Below are 18,942 nucleotides of genomic sequence, written 5' to 3' on the forward strand. Positions count from 1 at the left end.
TCAGAAGCATTTAAACTAAGATAGTACTCAACCTACTTCTTCAATCAGGGACAACAACAGGGTTCCTGTGAGAAGCCCTTTTCTAGGTCTTTCTGCTTTGTCCCCCGATTTACACAGGGCACACATCAAGTTCACGACCAAACTGCACCGCTTGCAATGCGTAGGGTCCCAACAGTTACATTCACCACTCCCTCGGGGGGGCCCATCGCCACAGGCAAATATAGTATCACTAAGATGCATTAGAATTAGTCTTTGGTTTAATGTGTTAAGCAAATTCAGGGATGAAGTAAAACGTGCATAAACACTAAGGGGAAAAGAGACTGACACAATGAGTTGGGATGGCCTGTCTGGCCCTTCCTCTTAGAAATGCAGAACTCACCCGACACCTCTTTTTGATCAACTGCCCCTCTTGCTTCCAGACTCCCACATAAGGAGTCGAACAGCTACATCTGAGTATCCGGCTTCAGAGATTCACTCAACTCAAAAGCATTTCTGGAGACGGTAAAGATGACAAAGGACTGCAGGCTGTGCCACGAAGCAATATGGTCAGTGGGGTTCCTAGGGATGGGGCAGGGGGTCTAGTTAAGCTACCCACCCAGCAACAAGCTGTTTAGTGTTTCTCGTACATGTATAAATGTACCTTTCATTTCGCAACTTGTTTTTACTTGTCTAAAGATTTATTTCTTTTAAATACAGGTTTTTATGCTGGTTTAATATCATAAAGTGATCCCAGGCAAAATTCCCTTATCCTAAACTGACCAGAGGATACAGACAGGGCTGGGAATGAAGACCATCACACTGGCTTGAACGTTTAGTATCCTTTTACATATTAAAGTCTTACCTGGAGAGGGAGCATCTTTGGAGCCACACAGGAAACAAACAAACCCAGTCTGTCCTGGCCCTTGCTGTTAGCCACTGGGCTTGGGTTCCTTGAGACGTGACACTTCCTTTGGTAGTCATTTTGGGAAATTAATGCTATAGCCTCTAACCCAGTATGGTGGGTATCAGCATTCCCTTCCCTGAATCTTGCCTGGAACCAGCCACTCCCAAGGGCACAACCCATCCCCATGGCAGCTGCAGTATTATTGATAGTCCTACAATCATTAGCACAGACTAAAGTTAGAGATATCAAGTCAGGATAAAAGACTAAATTTAACTACATCAGAGAACTTGAGGGGCAGAGAGAGAAAAGTTAGTCACCGACACTGCCATTCTATTTACACACCAAACTAAATAAACTAGTTAATAATCAAGTTCATGTCTGCCCAGAGGATAGTACAATTTACCAACATAAAAGATTAAAAGAAGCAGCAACTTTTATATAAAATTATTAAAGACAATGAAAAAGAAATTGTCAGTAGCATCTAACTCCTCAATGTGTCTGAACCGCACGATATAAACTAGTCCTTTAGTACAGCAGCTTGCTAAAAATTGACTTTGGTTCAAGCTTAGTTAAAAAAAAACAACATTAAAAAAAAACACACCACACATAAAAAAGGTGGGTGGACATTTGTTAGTTTCCCTGCTTGCAGTTCACTGATTTTGGAGGGATTTTAGGGAAGGGGAAGGGTGGGAATTAAATACTTTGTGAAATAAAACAGGAAGACAGATGGAACAAAAGAAAAATCAACAAGGGGACGAAAATGTTTCTGGCCTTTTAACATCAATGTGCCTGTCTCCCACTTGGACGATCACACACAGAAATGCACGACCTTTCCCAAAGCCGCGGAGACGTAAGTGCACAGAACCAAGCTCCCTCCAACACCAGCCGAGCAACGAAAATGACTTGTAAGCCCTCAGCCCGAAGCTCGGAAGGGGAAAGTGCAGCTGGGACAGGCAAGCTCAGCAAGCACCGGGGACAGCGGCCGGCCCTCGCCCTCAGTCAGACGGGCGGGCGCAGGAGCGCACTTGCAGGGATCAGTCCAGGGGTTTTGGTACAGATACTACCATAACGAAAAGGGGATCCCATTTCCCAGTCACCTCGTTCCTCATCTACTTCTCGGCTCATTTACACAGTCCAGAAACACTGCACACATGCTAGAAGCTCCTCCCTTCCCCAAGTACACCTGCCACCTGACCTGCCTCACAGGAGCATCACTAACCAGCCCAGGAGACACCTGAGTGAGGTGCATGCAGGTCCTGCTCGGTCCTCAGGCTCTCCAGACCCACGAAGCTAGTGCGTGCCTTCTCCACCAGGGGACAAGGCCGGTCTCAGGGTGGCGGGTGAGAGCCACCTGGGGAAGAGGAAGTCTGTGGCTAGAGAAGGTGTAACCTCAGACTCTCCTCATCCCCCTGTTGGAGTTCAGTCACCGATGGGAGCAGTCTAGCAGGGCTCCTTTGGAGAACAGGAGGGAACATCCCACTCCCAACAAGTAAATTTGTTCTTTGCTAAGTTGAAGGAAGTTCGGATGAAAACCTTCCGCACAATGGAACAAGCACACACACACACAGCAACAATAGGAGCATTTTCAGGAGATCAGAGTCACGAGAACCACCCAGGCAGGTGTCTGCAGTAGTCTTTGCTCTTGGAGCCAAGTCCCGCCTGCAACACGTGCGGCCCCGTGGGAGGCAAGGAGCGGTGCTGGTGCACCCCGGGACCCAGCCTCGGGTCATTCAAGGTCGGAGTGAGAGCTACAGTCCAGCAGGAATTCCTTCCTACACAAAGTGCTCCAAGGCACCACCTGACGGGGGCGTGTGGAGTGGGAGCGTCTGTGCACGCTGCCCTCAGCTTCTGCACCGAGCCTCTTGCATAAGTGGCAACAGAAAACCATTTCCTAGGACCTCTGTGAGTGTCAAGGGTAAGGAAACCAGCAAGGACATTCGCAGTGAAGGACGGGAGTTCCCGACCCCTCCCCACAGTGGGAGCTCACTGAAGCAGGATCCAGGAGCGAGACACGTCCAAACCAAATATATATAAAACATGACAACAACAATAACAGATACAGTAACGCGGGCCTGCCTAAATTGTACCAGTTAAGAAAGGAACCCCCAACACAATTGATACGATTATAAACACCTTGTTATGACTTAGTGGCCTGTACAACAGACCCATAAAAAATGATTTTTTTAAGAAAAAAAGGACTTTAGACAAACAAGAAATCCCCTTCCTACCCATATTAGAATTGGTAACCCACCTTGACTGCCACCGTGACCGCTGGAAATGATAAGTAGTCCTTTCACTTATTTTTTGTTTGTTTTTGATTTTTTTGTTTCTGCTTTTTTTTGTTTTTTTTTTTAATTTTTGGTTAGAAAGTTGTCCAATCCATGAAGCAATCCTGAAAAGACAGTGTTTTATTATAAAATTAGGCAAATGATGTCCAGTCTCCATCCTTTCTTCCCGGCACGTGTCTTCCCTGCTCTCCTCTCCTTGGCCTCACACCGTGCGCAGCGCAGCCGGAGGGAGCTGGGCCCCGCGCCGCCCGCTGGCCGCGCTGGAGGAGGCGGGAGGCGGCGGCACTCACTGTGCCTTGGAGGCGGCGGTGGTGGTGGAAGCAGCCCCACCGGCGGAGGCCGCTGTGAAGAGCGCGCTCTGGACGGACTCAGCGGAGGTGGAGGCGGCGTGAAGGCTGGCGACCGGCCCAGAGTTCCCCGTGGAGGCTGCGGCGGCAGAGACCAGGCTAACCGGGTTGCTGGTGAGCAGAGAGAGGTTCTGGGGGTTCAGGAACAGAGGGGCGGTCACGATGTTGGGGGCTCCTCCCGCATTGGCAAAGACCAGGTTCCCAGTTGCATCCAGTGATGTTATTGGAAGAGAGCCACTAGAAGCAAGAGCTACGGACAAACCCCCAAGACAGGTGGGAGGAGACCGTTAATACCATCCCGGAGAAGCCACGGACCACAAATGACTCCAATCTCCCACAACCAGCTACAGAGCCTGGCCCTTCGCTGACTGTTTTTCTTAATCAGAGAGCCATCTCGTCCCACCGGAAGTTTTGTTATGATTTTGAAGGACCTAAAGCAGCGGTCACCAACCTTTCGGACCTCACCGGTTAGTGACCGCTGACCTAAAGGACTGAACGATCTAGTGAGCATGAGCAGGGCGGAGGGGCGTAAGGCCTGTCTGACCCACCAAAGCCGCATCTGCACTGGAGCTCCGCCTGACTTCAGTGCCCACCGACCTCATTAGGTAAATCCAGCGACTGTTTCTAATAAAGATCGCCAATGTCAAACTACTCCCTTCAAATGACAAACTAGCTCCAGCGATCACAGCACTGAAATATAGGCAGCTCTTACTAATCTGCTGGCTATGAAAAATCTAACCACTTTATGGCTTGATACACAAGATGAAAAGCCATCTTTCAAAAGGCTTTTGTTCTAAAATAAATTACCAAGTAAAGTGTAAGGTGTGACCAAGTGTGCCCCTCCTAACTTGTGCGGGGCATGGTGGGCGTTACAGGAGGGAGCAGAGATGTGGGGATGCCCACGTGGGCCATCGTGGATCAGGACTCGCTCTAGCACACGAGAACTTTCTGTGATGAAGGCATCAGCAAGATTTTCTTTAAAATAAGTGGGCATCGGCTGGCATGGCTCAGTCGTTGAGCGTCGACATGTGAACCAGGAGGTCAGGGCACATGCCCGGGTTGCAGCTCAATCCCCAGTGTGGGGTGTGCAGGAGGCAGTTGATCAGTGATTCTCTCTCATCACTGATGTTTCTCTCTCTCTCTCCCCCTCTCTGAAATAAATTTAAAAAAACAAGTGGGCATTCTCACTTATTAAATTTTCGTTATCTGACAACCCCCAGTATCTCCCTGACCCATAAAACCCCATGCAGATGAGAAGGATTCTCTAGGCTCTAAGACTTCGGTAGATTTCTCATGTAACATGTAAAGAGAGCTGGAGGGACTGCGGCGTCGTCCCTGACTTGGACACCATCACACAATGAGCACACACGGGGCACCGGTGTGGCTTGAAGTTTTCTGAGATTCCAGGCGGAGGGCCGTGGACCTGTTCTAGATCTCCCCAGAGAGGTCTGCTCCCGCCTGCAGTGTCCAGAGAAGCACTTCGCCTCTGGAGCATCACTACCAGCCGAAGACACCTGCTGCCGAGAAAGTGGCTTCTCACAGTCTTATTCCAAAAAGGAGTCCTTGGCTAACAAAAGCTTCACAGAGCTAACCACCGATTTTGCACAGCGCGAAGGTCAGGGGGAGGCCAGGCAGTCCAGCCCATGTCTGGGACTTGTCGGTGACCAGTGTTTTCTGTGGTACATACACTGGAGGAATATCACCCGCCTGATAGCACCTTTACCCAAGTGGCTAAGAGCTTATTTTTGGCCCCCAGAACTCTCACTTAAGCACAAACTATTTTAATTGTAAGAAAAAAACATCCTTTGATTATACAGGGATGTCTCTCAAGCAACTTCAGAGAAGCCGAAGCCACACAAGGCACACCCTTCGGTAAACCCTTCAGGATTCAGACACACCTGAGACTGGGTAGCACGCGAAGGTCAAAGGGACCCACTGGCCCTGGGAAAGACAAGGATGGGGACAACAAAGGGCAGCCCCAGCAAGGTGAAAAGTGCTCCTGGAGCCCCGCTGTGCTCCAAGGGGACCGCTCAGCTGTGCTCTCTTGGGTGGAGATGAGGACGGGGTTTTTAGTTGGTCAGAGTGCCTGGGGAGGTCTTGGATGACTAAGTCAGTAAACTTGTCAGGGATAAAGTCTGTCCCCAAGTCTATACACATAAGAAGGTCAATAGCAGCATAAACATTCTGATTTCTTACATCAAACTAGTAGGCTTCCTATTCTAACACCCAAACCACACCTATACTTCTCCACAAAGCTTTTTTACAAGACATTTTCTTGGCCCTTAAGTTAATCAACATTATCAATTCAACTGTCTCCCCATCACCCTGACCTCTGGCAAAGTAGACTTCCTCCATTAAAAAAAAAAAAAAAAAAGAGGTAAGTAAGGACAGCAGCTGTACCGACCTTGAATGGTTGCCAGTGTACTGTTGCTCATCAGAGCTGGGCTGAGAGCACCGCCCAGGGTCCCTGGGTTGAGACTGAGTAAGGCACCTCTGCAAGTGAAAAGAGCAGACACAGCGGTCAGAGTGACATCACGCCTGAGGGGAAGCAGGACTCGCCGGCTGGGGAGGCAATGGAAGCAGCTGCAGCTCTTGTCCTCTCTACAGTCGACAGCCGCCGAGTCGCTGCTTTCCCTGGAGCTCACTGTGCAAACCAAACAAGACTATGACTGCACAGTGTCCAACTCGTAGTCATTGAAACTTGCTTGCGTTATCTCCTTCTCTTTTCTCAAAACAATAGACAATGCCGGAGAAATAAATATATCTACAATAGGTCCTGGGGTTACGTCGGAGATCCGTTCCTACGGCACGATGTAATGCAATTTTCGCCGTAAGTCGGAACCACCTACATAAGCACCCATGTCACTCACATGGAGCACATACACAGCAGTAATGAAGTGAAAGAGTAAAACAATTTAAAAGAAAGATAACAATTCCTGACCATTACTTGTGGTAAATAAATAATAAAAAAACATAAAGCACATATGTACAAACGTCGAAATGACGGAACTTTTTTTTATAAATAAATGGGAGATGGTGACGTAACCATGAAACGACGTACGCTGAGTCCGACGTAACCCGAGGACTGTCTGTATAGAGTAATTGTTACTGCTGCAGCCCCTACGCATGACTGAGAGTCAGAAAGCGGCCAGCTGCGAGGCCAGCAGGGAACAAGCAAGAACGAGAGTCGGGAGCTGTGAGCTCCCCCTGGCCCAACCCTGAGGCATGGCCAGTGTCTGCTGCTCGTGGCTCACCTGGAAATGAAGGCCTGGCTGCTGCCCTTCCAGGGTGTCCAGACACTTAAGTCCGCAATAATCAAGGTCCTTGAGCCGCTATAGAGCAACCCATTTCAAAGACATTAAGGCTTAAAGAGTTTTGTTTTGAATTTTGCATTGAAGATGAAGATGGAAAGTCTCCCATAGAGTAGCCCCGGGATGACCTCCTGTGGACTCAGGTGGGAGCAGACGAGAAAGCCCTTACCCAGCTGCGAACTGAGACGGTGCCATCAGGCCTGGGCTCAGTCCTGCAGCGGCAGCCATGGCAGCGAGACTCGCGTTCGCCGGCAACTGCGCAGCTCCTTGGAGGGCGGCCGCGGCTGTTTGCAGCCCTGACGCCGTCACCATCACCTGGCTGGTCCCGAGAGGAGAGGGCAGAGGAGTGGAGGTGGTCTGTGTTGTGCTGGTCTCACTAGCACTCGAGGCCTCAGAGGTGGAGGCTGAGGCAGTAGGCGAGGGGCTCAGCGAGGGGGAAGTGACTGCTGAGGAGGCCGGAGGCGCGGTGGAAATCACGGTCGCAGTGTTGTTGGCGGTGGTGTCTGTAGTGCCTGAAAAGAGGGCCGTGTTAGGAAGGAGCTGTGGGGAGTCTGGAGGCGGGTCTCTGTTCAGCCAAATCCAGGAACTGACCAATGACTCTACCAACCAGCACCTCCAAATGGGTACTTTTTACTAACCTCGTTTAGTGTGTCTAGAGACATGAACCACAAAAACAAACTCTTTAGAACCTAAGCTTAGAAAATAATGAACTAGAGGGTGTTGGGCTGGAATTGGAGACTCAGTATAGATGCATGGTGCAGGTGTGTGGATGAACACGTGAATGTACACACATGTATGTATCTTACACACATTCCCGTGTTGTGTGCACACTTATTTCAGTTGAGATGCCCTAGAAGCAACAATGCATATCAGTGAGTGTATCTAATGCCTCTACTTTGGTTCCAAAGTCCTTTCCTCACTAACAGGAACTCAGAATCCTTGGAGAAATGGCTGCTTCCAGGCCTGGGCAGAGAAACGTGAAGATGAGCCTGAACATCTTGTGCCAAAAAATAAGGAACCACGTAAAGAAGGACAGGGGCATGTTAAAGGGCACAGGAGCCAGCTGAAGAGACTCCCACTGGCCAATCTGGAACAATTTAACCCTGAAATAGTGATACAATTCTAACCTGTTGGATATAAAAGAATGTCTGAATTCATACTGATTACAGACAGATAAAGAGGGAAAAGGCAAAGTTCATCCTTAATTTAATAAATGTGAATAAAAACATTTATTCACTGTACATGCCATGGTTAGGTCATAGAGCCAAAGAGGTGCGATGAAGTTAAATATGAGTACAGAAAAATCCATTTCCCCACCTGGAGGCGAAGTCCAAGCTGCACCGTGAACCATCAGAAATCCGCCCGCCCAGTGCTTCATACCCATCATCAACCCGGCAAATAGTCGCAGAATGCCTTATACATCGTGTCACTAAGAACTGCTGGTGACAACACTGAGTTCATTTTAAGTGTATTTGAGAAATCTACTATTCAAAGGGTGGCACAGGGAAAATTTTAGTCATTCATTTTGTAGTGAATGTGTCAGGCACTAAACAAGGCAGAGATTAAAAAAGAAAATCCAGGCCTTTTGAGAAGTAAAAAATCTACTGGCAAAGAGAGAATAAATTATAAAACTATAATCATTTGTGACACAGGCAGGGGAAAGAAAGTTCTGTAGGGGAGCTCAACACTATTTCCAGGCGGAATGCACACCTAACCCGGAGCAGCCCTGCCACCATCAGACACGCGAGGCTGAGCCTGCTCACAGGCCCGCCAGCCTCCGTGGGCCGAGGACAGTGGATGGCGACCAGTGGAGACAAGGGCCACACTGGAAAGCGCCTTCTACAAAGCGAAGGGGCATCTGATCTGATGTTGTCTTGATGCAAAAAGTTGTAGCTAGTCAAGGTTTTTAAGAGGAGCTACTTGAAAAAAAGTGTTTTGAGAGATAATTCTGGGAGTAATAGAGAAGACAGAGTAAGGTGAAAAAGAACAAAAAAGGTGAAATCTTTGTGTGAAAGTATTATTTCTGACAAAATTAATTGTGCCTGATTTTTCTTGGAGTTCAGGTTTTCACATACAACTTTAAAAAAAGCAGTACATCCCTAGAGCTGTAATTCACAGCTTAATGGCAGATTCTCACAGGAACCTCTCATGGCTACCAGCTGCCTCACAGCTGCACAGCCTGGCTGCCGCATACCTGTACCAGAGACGTGGTTACCTGTACCAGAGAGGTGGTTACCTGTACCAGAGAGGTGGTTACCTGTGCTAGAGAGGTGGTTATCTGTACCAGTGAAGTGGTTACCTGTACCAGAGAGGTGGTTATCTGTACCAGAGGAGTGGTTACCTGTACCAGAGACGTGGTTACCTGTACCAGATTACCTGTACTAGAGAGGTGGGGACCTGTACCAGAGAAGTGGTTACCTTTAACAGAGAAGTGATTACCTGTACTAGAGAGGTGGTTACCTGTAACAGAGAGGTTGGTTACTGCAGCGCTGGTCAGAGGGAGGACAGGGTTGACTGTGAGGGTAGTTGCTGCACTGCTGGTCACAAGGCTTGGCGTGGTCGCCACCTAGAGGTCAGAAATGAAAATATTCAAAAGCATTAAAAAAAAAACCACCTTAAAAATTCCATTTATAGACTTATTTTGCCTGTAAAAAACTTAGATTCCAGGATAGAATTTAAATATTATAGAATAAAAATAGGATAAAGCAAACGGGCCTGAGAGGAGAAGGTTTTTCATTCCTCCTGGAGCCTGGAACTGAGAAATGGGCGCCTGCTGCAAGGCTGCCGTCAAAGGCGGCTCTTCACTGGCGTGACGCATGGCTTTGCCCAGGTTTCACACAGAAATAATTAAAAAACCTCTCAATCTCAGTAATGTTGAGCCAGGTGTAATCTAAGTCAGTAGGAAGTATTATGCTAATTGTCCCCTTAATCTAAATAAGGAAACTACTCTGGAGGATCTGTGAATCGCGGCTTCTTGTTTTATTTTTGACTCTGGGGGGAAGGGGGGGGGGCAAGATTGTCCTGAATTTGTTTTTAATGAAATGATGTTATGGAAAGAATGTAAAATAAATTTAAAAAAAACTGAGAGTTTCTCTTTGAAACAACAAAATATGTCTACAGTTTTGTAAAAATAAATAAATAAATAAATACTGTCTTCTTTCCAGTTCAAATAAATCCAAACACAAGTAAACAGCTGCACAGGACAAAGCTGTATCTGCCAACTGCTCCCCTGACTGCCTCTCACAGGGGATTGGAGGCCGCACCGCCCCCCCCATCTCCCCCCACCCGCCTTCCCCCAAATCACTGGGTGCTCTCACAGTAAATTCTATTATGAAATACAATGACTGAGCGGGTCACTTGTAAACTGTAAAAGTGAGCCTGAGCTCTCCCGTTTTCCTCCTTACCAGTGAGGTCGGGCTGGGGAAAATTGCTTTGATAGGCGAGCTGCTGGTCCCACCACTGCTGGGTGGGTTGATCCTCTTTTCCTTCTGGCGGCGGTTACAAAACCAAACTCGAATCACCTCCTTCTCCATGTTGAGCTGCTCAGCAATCATAGTGATCTCTTCCGAGGTAGGCTTTTGATTCTGAAGGGGAAAATCATCTTGTGGAATAACCTTTACAACTACTGGCACAACCGAGCCATTATATAAACCAACAAACAGGGCGGGGCAGGCCGGGGAGTAAAGGTGGGATGTACATGACCAACAGGCCCACCTTAACAAAATGTCTACAGACAAACCTTCCAATGAACATAAGTCTATTAAATTTATTCCTGGTAACTCAGAATAAGTTATTCTTGAATGTTTACTTTTGTTGCTGTTGTAAGCTTGTGGGGCAGGATAGGAAGTGCTTCCCAGATAAAGGGACTCAGTGACTGACCAAGGACTCAGGTCCTAAGTGGCAGACGCTAGACTCCTGACTCAGTGCTCCTTCCACTATGCTCAAGCCTCTCTGAATCAGTCAGAATTTTGTTGGAAGCTTTGATTGAGATATTTCCTGGTGTAAAAAAACAATAACAACAACAACAACAAAAAACACCCAAAAGCCAAGTATCTGTTGAATTAACTTGAACTTGATAGGCTGACATTCAAGGCCCTCTGTGTCCTGGTCCCAAACTGCTAGTCTAGGCAGACACTAGAACTCAGCCAAACTGAACCACCCGCTTCTGCGCTGACCCCTTGGTTCCCCTGGACGCCGTTGCTCTCTCTTCCCTGCCCCTCCCTGTCTGGAGTCCCTGTGCCCCCTGGCAGCTGCTGCTTGTCACACGAAGGACTCCCGTGGATGTGAGCCTGTTCTCCCCTGAACCCCAGGCATGCACGCTCTGTCTAGGTTGTCTTATTTTCTCCACGATGGGATAAGCTGTGGCTGACAGACCTAATGTGAGCACCATATCAATAATCCCACGCCCACGAAAAGTAAAATCCCCACTGACCTCCAGGAAGCTCTTCTCTAAGGCCACACGGATGTTGGTCTCTATGCTGGTGCGTTTCTTCCTCCTACGGTTCAAGCCCTCGATTCCCTGCCCTGGAGAATTCAGGGCACTTGGGCTGGAGAGAGCTGAATCCGATGAGAGGTTCTCTGTAAGAAAGGAGAAAACAGGAGGTCGAAGGAACAGCACACGTATTAACAACATAACAAAGCCGACCAAGACAGTTTATGCTGCAAGCGCACGAAAAGGTTTCCATACCGACATGGACATACAGCGCTCCTCGCTGCTCTAGCTGCGGTCTGAGAACGGTCGGCTGTCTGTCCCCGCTGCCCTCTGACTTGTCTGAGAAAGCACAGGGTTACTCTTTCTGCCCCGACACTCAGCTCTACCTCTTCTGAGTTCTGTCCTTATTTTTTGATTTTGCTTGCTTATTTACTAGAGGCCCGGTGCATGAAATGCGTGCACAGGTAGGGTCCCTAGGCCTGGCCAGGGATCAGGGCTGGCCAGGGCCTCCCTTCCCTGGCTGCCGGCTGCCGGCTGCCAGCTGCCGGCCAGGGCCTTCCTTTGTTCCGCACGGCCCCCTGGTGGTCAGTGCATGTCAGGGCGATCAAACTCCCAGTCTCCCGGTTGAACTCCCGAGGGGACAATTTGCATATTAGGCTTTTATATATAGAGATTAGCTCTAGGGATAAAAGAAAGCTTGTTGGAAATTATTGAACATTTAATATTTATCTCACAAATGACTTCTCATTGTATTAGTATAATCTAGGGCAATACCTCCCCCAAAACCAAACAACAATGAAATACTTCTAAATTCTTGGTAGTTGAAACAAGCCAGGTTCTGTCAATAGTTGAATGACCCTGGGCATCTGGGAACCGGCTCTGTGATTCTTTCCACTCCATGCACACGGAGGGAAGGGCAGAGCGGTGGTTCTCACCTGTGGAGCTCAGAAAGGGTACAGGGTGTTTTCCAAAGACCTGGTTTTCCTCCCATCTAAACAGGAACTGCCGTCTAGGCAATCTGCACTTTCCTTGCAGCCCACAAACTGTGGTTCTGTGAATCAAACTTCAAATTTCCCAAAAGAAAACCTCAGTACAAAACACACAAGTTAACACTGGCCACTCAACTTCTCATGAATGTGGTCGTTTTTAGTAACAAAAGCAGAAATATCATCCAGAACAAATTTACTATAATTCATCAACAAAGAACCAATAAACTTGTTTTTCAAGTTTATGTAAATACATAGGCTTTTTTCCTCTTCCTTCAACTACCCCTAACCCTTTGGAAATGTTCTAAAACTAAAAACTGTTTTTCACTGTGTGCATTGCAATTACTATTTAAACGAATCTCTGATTTATGGAACCACAACTTATATGGATCCTCCCAAGACTGGCGTGCTTTAAGGCTCTGTAGTGCCAATAATGCAATAGGAAATCTAAACCCCACTCTATAAGACAGCCCCTATAAGATTCCCACCGACAATGAGGCCATTTCTCACCCACCTGCATCATTGAGCCACTTCTCCAAAAGTGGCTTTAACTTGCACATGTTCTTAAAGCTGAGGTTCAAGGCTTCAAAGCGAGAGATGGTAGTTTGGCTGAAGTCATTTCCATACAGTTTACCCATCGCGAGCCCAACATCGCCCTGCACAGAAATACAGACAGGAGCGGGAGGACGAGCGAGAAGAGAGTCATCTCACCAACGGTGACAGCCTTCCCTCCACAGGCCCCCGTAGACGAAGGCTCAACAATGAGCCCCTTTGTAGGGTCCCATAGAAACACCCATCCCTAAGCTGGGCCCAGCGCTCCAGTCAGGAGTTAGGCCCCAATCTAACAACAATCAAAACTGTCCCATATTCTCTCCATTTTGAATCTCTTCTTGCCACCTTATGTAATAGTTAAGATTATCAAATATTTCTACTAAGTCCCGAAAGATGGTGTTAATATTCTAAACCAGCCCCTTAATTCATGTAACAAAGTGATTTAAGTAATCCTACAGAGTTAACACAAGTAACTGCATGGATAACCTCAGGTATTTATGAACTACAACGTTTCCATAAATGACTTTAAAATCTAGAAGTGATCCTTTACTTCTTTTCTCCCTGTAAATTATTTCTGGAAGCATTGAAAAAAATCTATTTTCCACCCTTAGTTTGGATTTCAAAGTTGGTTATAAAAAACAGGTATTCTAAAAGAATACTTTTATAACTGTTAGAGAGAAAGAAATTCACAGTGGAGAGGTATGACCCATTTAGTTAAACCTGCATGGACACTGAGACTTGGTCCTCTTACAGCAATGGAACGATGACCCCTGAATATATTACACAGATGTCTTTCTCCTAAGCCTATAAGCCCTGAATGTACACAGTGCTTTCCTTCCAGCCAAATGAGTCGCCTTTAAAGCTGGAAAAAGCCACATCTTCACAGTTTTTATTCAGGTAACAGAGCCTCCTGGAGTTTAAATGATTCACCCTTTCGTTCCGTCCGTTTAGTGACAGGGCACAACACTTCTGGGAAGTGCTGCAGAGCTCATCCATCGTGGGACACAAGGGACAGCTCAGGCCCAGCCACTGCCAGCAGTTACTGTGAACGGGATTAGTCCAGTCCTTTGATTCCCCTACATGCCATCCTTGGACACTACACTGTTTATTCGCACCTGTGCTAGGTGACAGTCAGGGAGAGGGAAGGATATTTTTTTAACTCCGTTTTCTCACTGGTAAGCAACTTGTGATACAACGTGCAACAGAGGAGAAAGCTGGGATGGAAGATGACATGAGGCATTGAGAGCACCAGACCTTCCCTGGGCTGTCACCCTGGCCTTCCCCAGGAGAGCCTCCAGCCCCAGGTGGCTATTTCAATGAAAATTACTCAAAACCAGTAAATTAAATCTCCAGTTCCTCAGCTCCACCAGCCACTCTGCTGCCCAGCAACAGCCACACAGGCATAGCGGCTGTCCTATGCCGACAGTGCCACTGACTGCTCTGGACATCTGTTTCCAGCAGAGAAGTGACTGCTTATTGATTTCTGTTCGGTTACAGCAAACAGAGACCCGGGATAGTGCAAGTGGCATAACCGCTAAGTCTATCTGTAGACAGATGTCTATCTGGATCGTTATCTCTGTCATTTAGTCAATCACAAACATTCACTAAGTGCCTACTAGATGTCAGATACTAAACTAGGCTGTGTGTCTTGGTCACTTTACTTGTTTAGATTACAGCCTGCTAGAGAGTTGGGCCAACCCAACCTTGCAATTCTTTGCATATAGGGCCTGCTATAGCAGGTAAGATGGAAATTGTAACTCTGACATTGTAACTCATAGCTCACTAGAAGTTTTTTCACAAACTTCTATAATATCTATGAAAAGTAACAATATTGACAAATAAACAAAAATACCTATTCAAAAATCACATCATAATTAGAATAAATACCTTACGTTGGTGGCTATACCATCAACTGAGTAAAACTATGGCAATAAATTACAAATCGACTTAATTGAGATGTATAATACAGTCTTACTTTACGTTTAAATTATTTAATTGAATGAAAAGCAATAGGTCCTCACTTAGTTAATATACTAACGTTCATTAATTTGAGGTAAGTGTGGCTTGGTGCTTTTGTAACTTAAAACCATTGGGGTTATCCCTCACAGAAGTAAATGTTTGAAGCAGCTGACTCATACATAATCTATATTATATCCCTTTGATATTTTTTTAAAAAGCAAAAGGGAAATGGAGCAAAGATTGGGATTAGGAAATAATTAATGTGTCAAGTGAGAGGAAAGTATCACACCATGGCCTCCTAATTATGAAATGACATCTATAGTAACCCTTTCATAACCAATGATGTAGTCAGAAACAGCTAACAACATGGAGATTTCTCAAAGAGGATTTTTTTTTGTCTTAACTAATCACTTGAATGCTGTTTGTGTATAAATAAACTGGATACAAAGCAACCTTTGAATAACTACAACTGAGGTACATGCCTTAAACACAAAGGCTGATTTTCCCATCCTGCACCAGTAGCATGTGCTTTAATCCAAATAGTCAAGGTCTGTGAAATATAGGCACTGCTATATCAGAGTCATTTTGAAAAATAAGGCACAGTTGTGCCAAATAATAGGCTAAAACCATAAGCACAATAGCAGATCACAGGGAAGCTCTTTGATATATGAGAGGGAGAGGCACACACACACACAACACTGCAATATGTTGGGTCAAGTGCCACAGAAAGGCAAACCACTATCTGGGTAAAAGTTAAAGAATTTAAAAAGCCTTAACATCCTTGGCATATCGCTTAGGCAACAGTTTCCTAGGGAACCTCAGAGTATGCTGTGCTAATAGCTTAAAGCTGAAGCACTGAGGACTAGTCCAACCTTACGCAGTAACGTACTCCGCTCAATCTAGCTGTATCTTTCGCTTTCTTTTTAGGAATAAGCCAGATCATTCAATGTTCCAATCTTTCTTAATTATAATTTGTTTCTTCACAATTGAAACTCCTCACAAATACATAACTGCATTGTCTCTAACATTATAGCTATTGAAAAAATCATTTTATGTTCCTAATATATAATTAGTTTCTTTGAGCAAAAATAAACTACCAAAGAAGTTAGGAATATAAGTCTGTTCATAAAAACACCAGGACCATGCAGGGTCATCACCCTGGTGTCCGAGCAGCCTGAGCAGGTGGCACGTTACTGTTCTTCCGACACAAAGGAAATGGGACAGTACGTAAGTGGTGGCTCAGATTTCAAATAGTAATTACATTCTCTGGAAAGAGAACATCAGGTTTTCTCTGGTTCCATAAAAACACCCGATACAATCTATACTTCAGTAATTTTTTTCATCTAATGATCTTCTATTATCTATATACTATAGGCCCAGTGCATGGGTAGGGTCCCTAGCAGCTGCCGGCAGCCGGCCGGGGCCTTCCTTCCCTGGGCTGCCTGACGCCACCACTGCTGGCCAGGGCCTCCCTTCCCCCTGCTGCCTGCCCCGTCGCCGAATCCCGCCATGTTCCGTGCCACCCCCTGGTCATCAGCACACGTGGAACTCCTGGTCAGTCAAACTCCCGCCCGTAGGGACAATTTGCATATTAGCCTTTTATTATATACTAGAGGCCCGGTGCACAAAATTCGTGCACAGGGGGTGTGTCCCTCAGCCCAGCCTGCACCCTCTCCAATCTGGGAACCCTTGAGAGATGTCTGACTGCCCGTTTAGGCCTGATCCCAGCAGGATCGGGCCTAAACGGGCAGTCGGACATCCCTCTCACAATCCAGGACTGCTGGCTCCCAACTGCTCGCCTGCCTAATCACCCCCTAACCACTCCCCTGCCAGCCTGATTGATGCCTAACTGCTCCCCTGCCAGCCTGGTCACCCCTAACTGCCGTCCCCTGCAGGCCTGGTCACCCCTAACTGCCCTCCCCTGCAGGCCTGGTCCCCCCACAACTGCCCTTCCCTGCAGGCCTGGGTCCCCCGCAACTGCCCTTCCCTGCAGGCCTAGTCGCCCCCAACTTCCCTCCTCTGCCGGCCTGGTCACCCCTAACTGCCCTCCCCTGCAGGCCTGGTCCCACCCAACAGCCCTCCCTTGCAGGCCTGGTCCCTCCCAACTGCCCTCCCCAGCTAGCCATCTTGTGTCCACGTGGGGGCAGCCATCTTGTGTGTTGGAGTGACAGTCAATTTGCATATCACTCTTTTATTAGATAGGATAGAGGCCTGGTGCACGGGTGGGGGCCAGCTGGTTTGCCCTGAAGGGTGTCCCGGATCAGGGTGGGGGTTCCCTTGGGGCATGGGGCCTGTGGTGGTTTGCAGGCCGGCCATGTCCCCTGGTGACCCAAGCAGAGGCCCTGGTATCTGAGATTTATTTATCTTCTATAATTGAAACTTTGTAGCCTTGAGTGGAGTCCAGGGCCTGCCAGGGTGTGCGGAAAGCTTGGCTTCCTCCATTGCTGGGGAAACCCAAGCCTCCTGCTCGCTCCGTGGCCGCAGCCATCTTGGTTGGGTTAATTTGCATACTCGCTCCTGATTGGCTGGTGGGCATGGCTTGCGTGTGTAGTGGAGGTATGGTCAATTTGCATATTACTCTTTTATTAGATAGGACTAGAGACCCAGTGCACAAAATGCGTGCACTGAGGAGGGGGTGGCGCGGGGAGGGGGTCCCTCAGTGCAGGCCAGGCGGAGGGACCCCACCAGTGCATGATCGGGGCCAGGGAGGGACACAGGAGGACTCCAGAGCATGTCTGGCTCATCTCCCTCAGTCCCAATTGGCCAGAACCCAGCAGCAAGCTAACCACCAGTCGGAGCATCTGCCCCCTGGTAATCAGTGCACCTCATAGCGACTGGTCGACTGTCTGTCCCCTGGTGGCCTGTGCACATCACAGCAAGTGGTTGAGCGACCTTAGCATATCATTAGCATGTTCCGCTTTGATTGGTTGAATGGCCAACCGACGACTGGACACTTAGCATATTAAGCTTTTATTATATAGGACTAGAAGCCCAGTGCACGAATTTGTGCACCAGTGGGGTCCCTCGGCCTGGCCTGCGGGATCGGATTGAAACTGGCTCTCCGACATCCCCCAAGGGTTCTTGGATTGTGAGAGGGCGCAGGTCAGGCTGAGGGATCCCATGGTGCACAACCAGGACCAGGAAGGGTGTGGGAGGTTGGCCAGCCAGGGAAGGACCACGGGAGGGCTCCAGGGCATGTCCGGCCCATCTCGCTCAGTCCCAATTGGCTGGACCCCAGCAGCAAGCTAACCTACAGGTCAGAGCGTCTGTCACCTGGTGGTCAGTGCACGTCATATTGAGCGGTTGAGTGGTCTTAGAATATCATTAGCATATTACACTTTGGTTGAATGGACAACAGAACACTTAGCATATTAGGCTTCTATTATATAGGAGGTTATAAAAGCCTAAGCGACCATCCGACCATTCAACCAGTAGCTATGACACGCAATGACCACCAGGGGGCAGGTGCTCTGACCTGTAGCTATGACGCACACTGACCACCAGGGGGGGCAGACACTCAGCACAGGAGCTGCTGAGCAACAGCAACTTTGCAGAGGGCCCACTTGCACTCCGGGACTCCTCAGGGGATGTTGGACTGTTGGTTTCAGCCTGATCCCTGCAGGCCAGGCCAAGGGACCCCACTTGCCGGAGGGACCCCCTCACTCGGCAGATGCCCTTTGAGCCCCGGCGCCATCCCAGGTAGGACTGGCTGGGGAGGGAACACGGGAGGTTGGCTCCAGGGTGTGTCCGGCCAGTCTCACCCAGTCCTGCCCTGCCGGCCACCTTCTAATTAATTTCCTTTCAATGTGCACAAATCCATGCACCAGGCCTCTCATTTTACATAAATGCCATTCAGTTTCCTTCCACTCCAGTATCACTTATGCGGTGAACAAGAGGAATTAAAGCAGTGCCTATAGGCCAAGTCTCCTTCCAAACCACTGGACATGTTCTACTCGAAATGCCCTGCTACCTGGCATTAAAAAAACTAATTTGGATTTTTCATCTTTGACAGATTCTTAATTCGTTTCAGTTTGGGCTTATTTTGTACGTTTCACACCCACGTGTGTGTTCATGCAAGTGCATGTCTCCATCCCCTACAAAAAACTATTTCAAACAAGCCTTTCAAACGTTCCCGTCAGCTACTCTGAGAGACTTGCAATCTTGACACACTCTACCTCACATAT

The 18,942-nt window shown here is 47.8% G+C and overlaps 1 protein-coding gene across 1 annotated transcript in view; it reads right to left on the bottom strand.

Moving 5' to 3' along the window:
- Positions 1-3,209: 3,209 nt before the first annotated feature.
- POU2F1 (POU class 2 homeobox 1) overlaps positions 3,210-18,942 on the bottom strand; it is a 117,988-nt gene continuing 102,255 nt past the window's right edge. Inside the window, exons 10-16 of the mRNA XM_054712026.1 lie at positions 12,762-12,903; positions 11,262-11,407; positions 10,234-10,413; positions 9,290-9,395; positions 6,999-7,341; positions 5,923-6,011; positions 3,210-3,768 (exon numbers count right to left, since the gene is read on the bottom strand). Coding sequence (XP_054568001.1) covers positions 3,458-3,768; positions 5,923-6,011; positions 6,999-7,341; positions 9,290-9,395; positions 10,234-10,413; positions 11,262-11,407; positions 12,762-12,903 — 1,317 coding nt within the window. The 3' untranslated portion in view covers positions 3,210-3,457. The remainder of the gene's footprint in view (positions 3,769-5,922; positions 6,012-6,998; positions 7,342-9,289; positions 9,396-10,233; positions 10,414-11,261; positions 11,408-12,761; positions 12,904-18,942) is intronic.

Source organism: Eptesicus fuscus, chromosome 22 (assembly GCF_027574615.1).
Source record: "Eptesicus fuscus isolate TK198812 chromosome 22, DD_ASM_mEF_20220401, whole genome shotgun sequence".
Taxonomy (NCBI): Eukaryota; Metazoa; Chordata; class Mammalia; order Chiroptera; family Vespertilionidae; genus Eptesicus; species Eptesicus fuscus.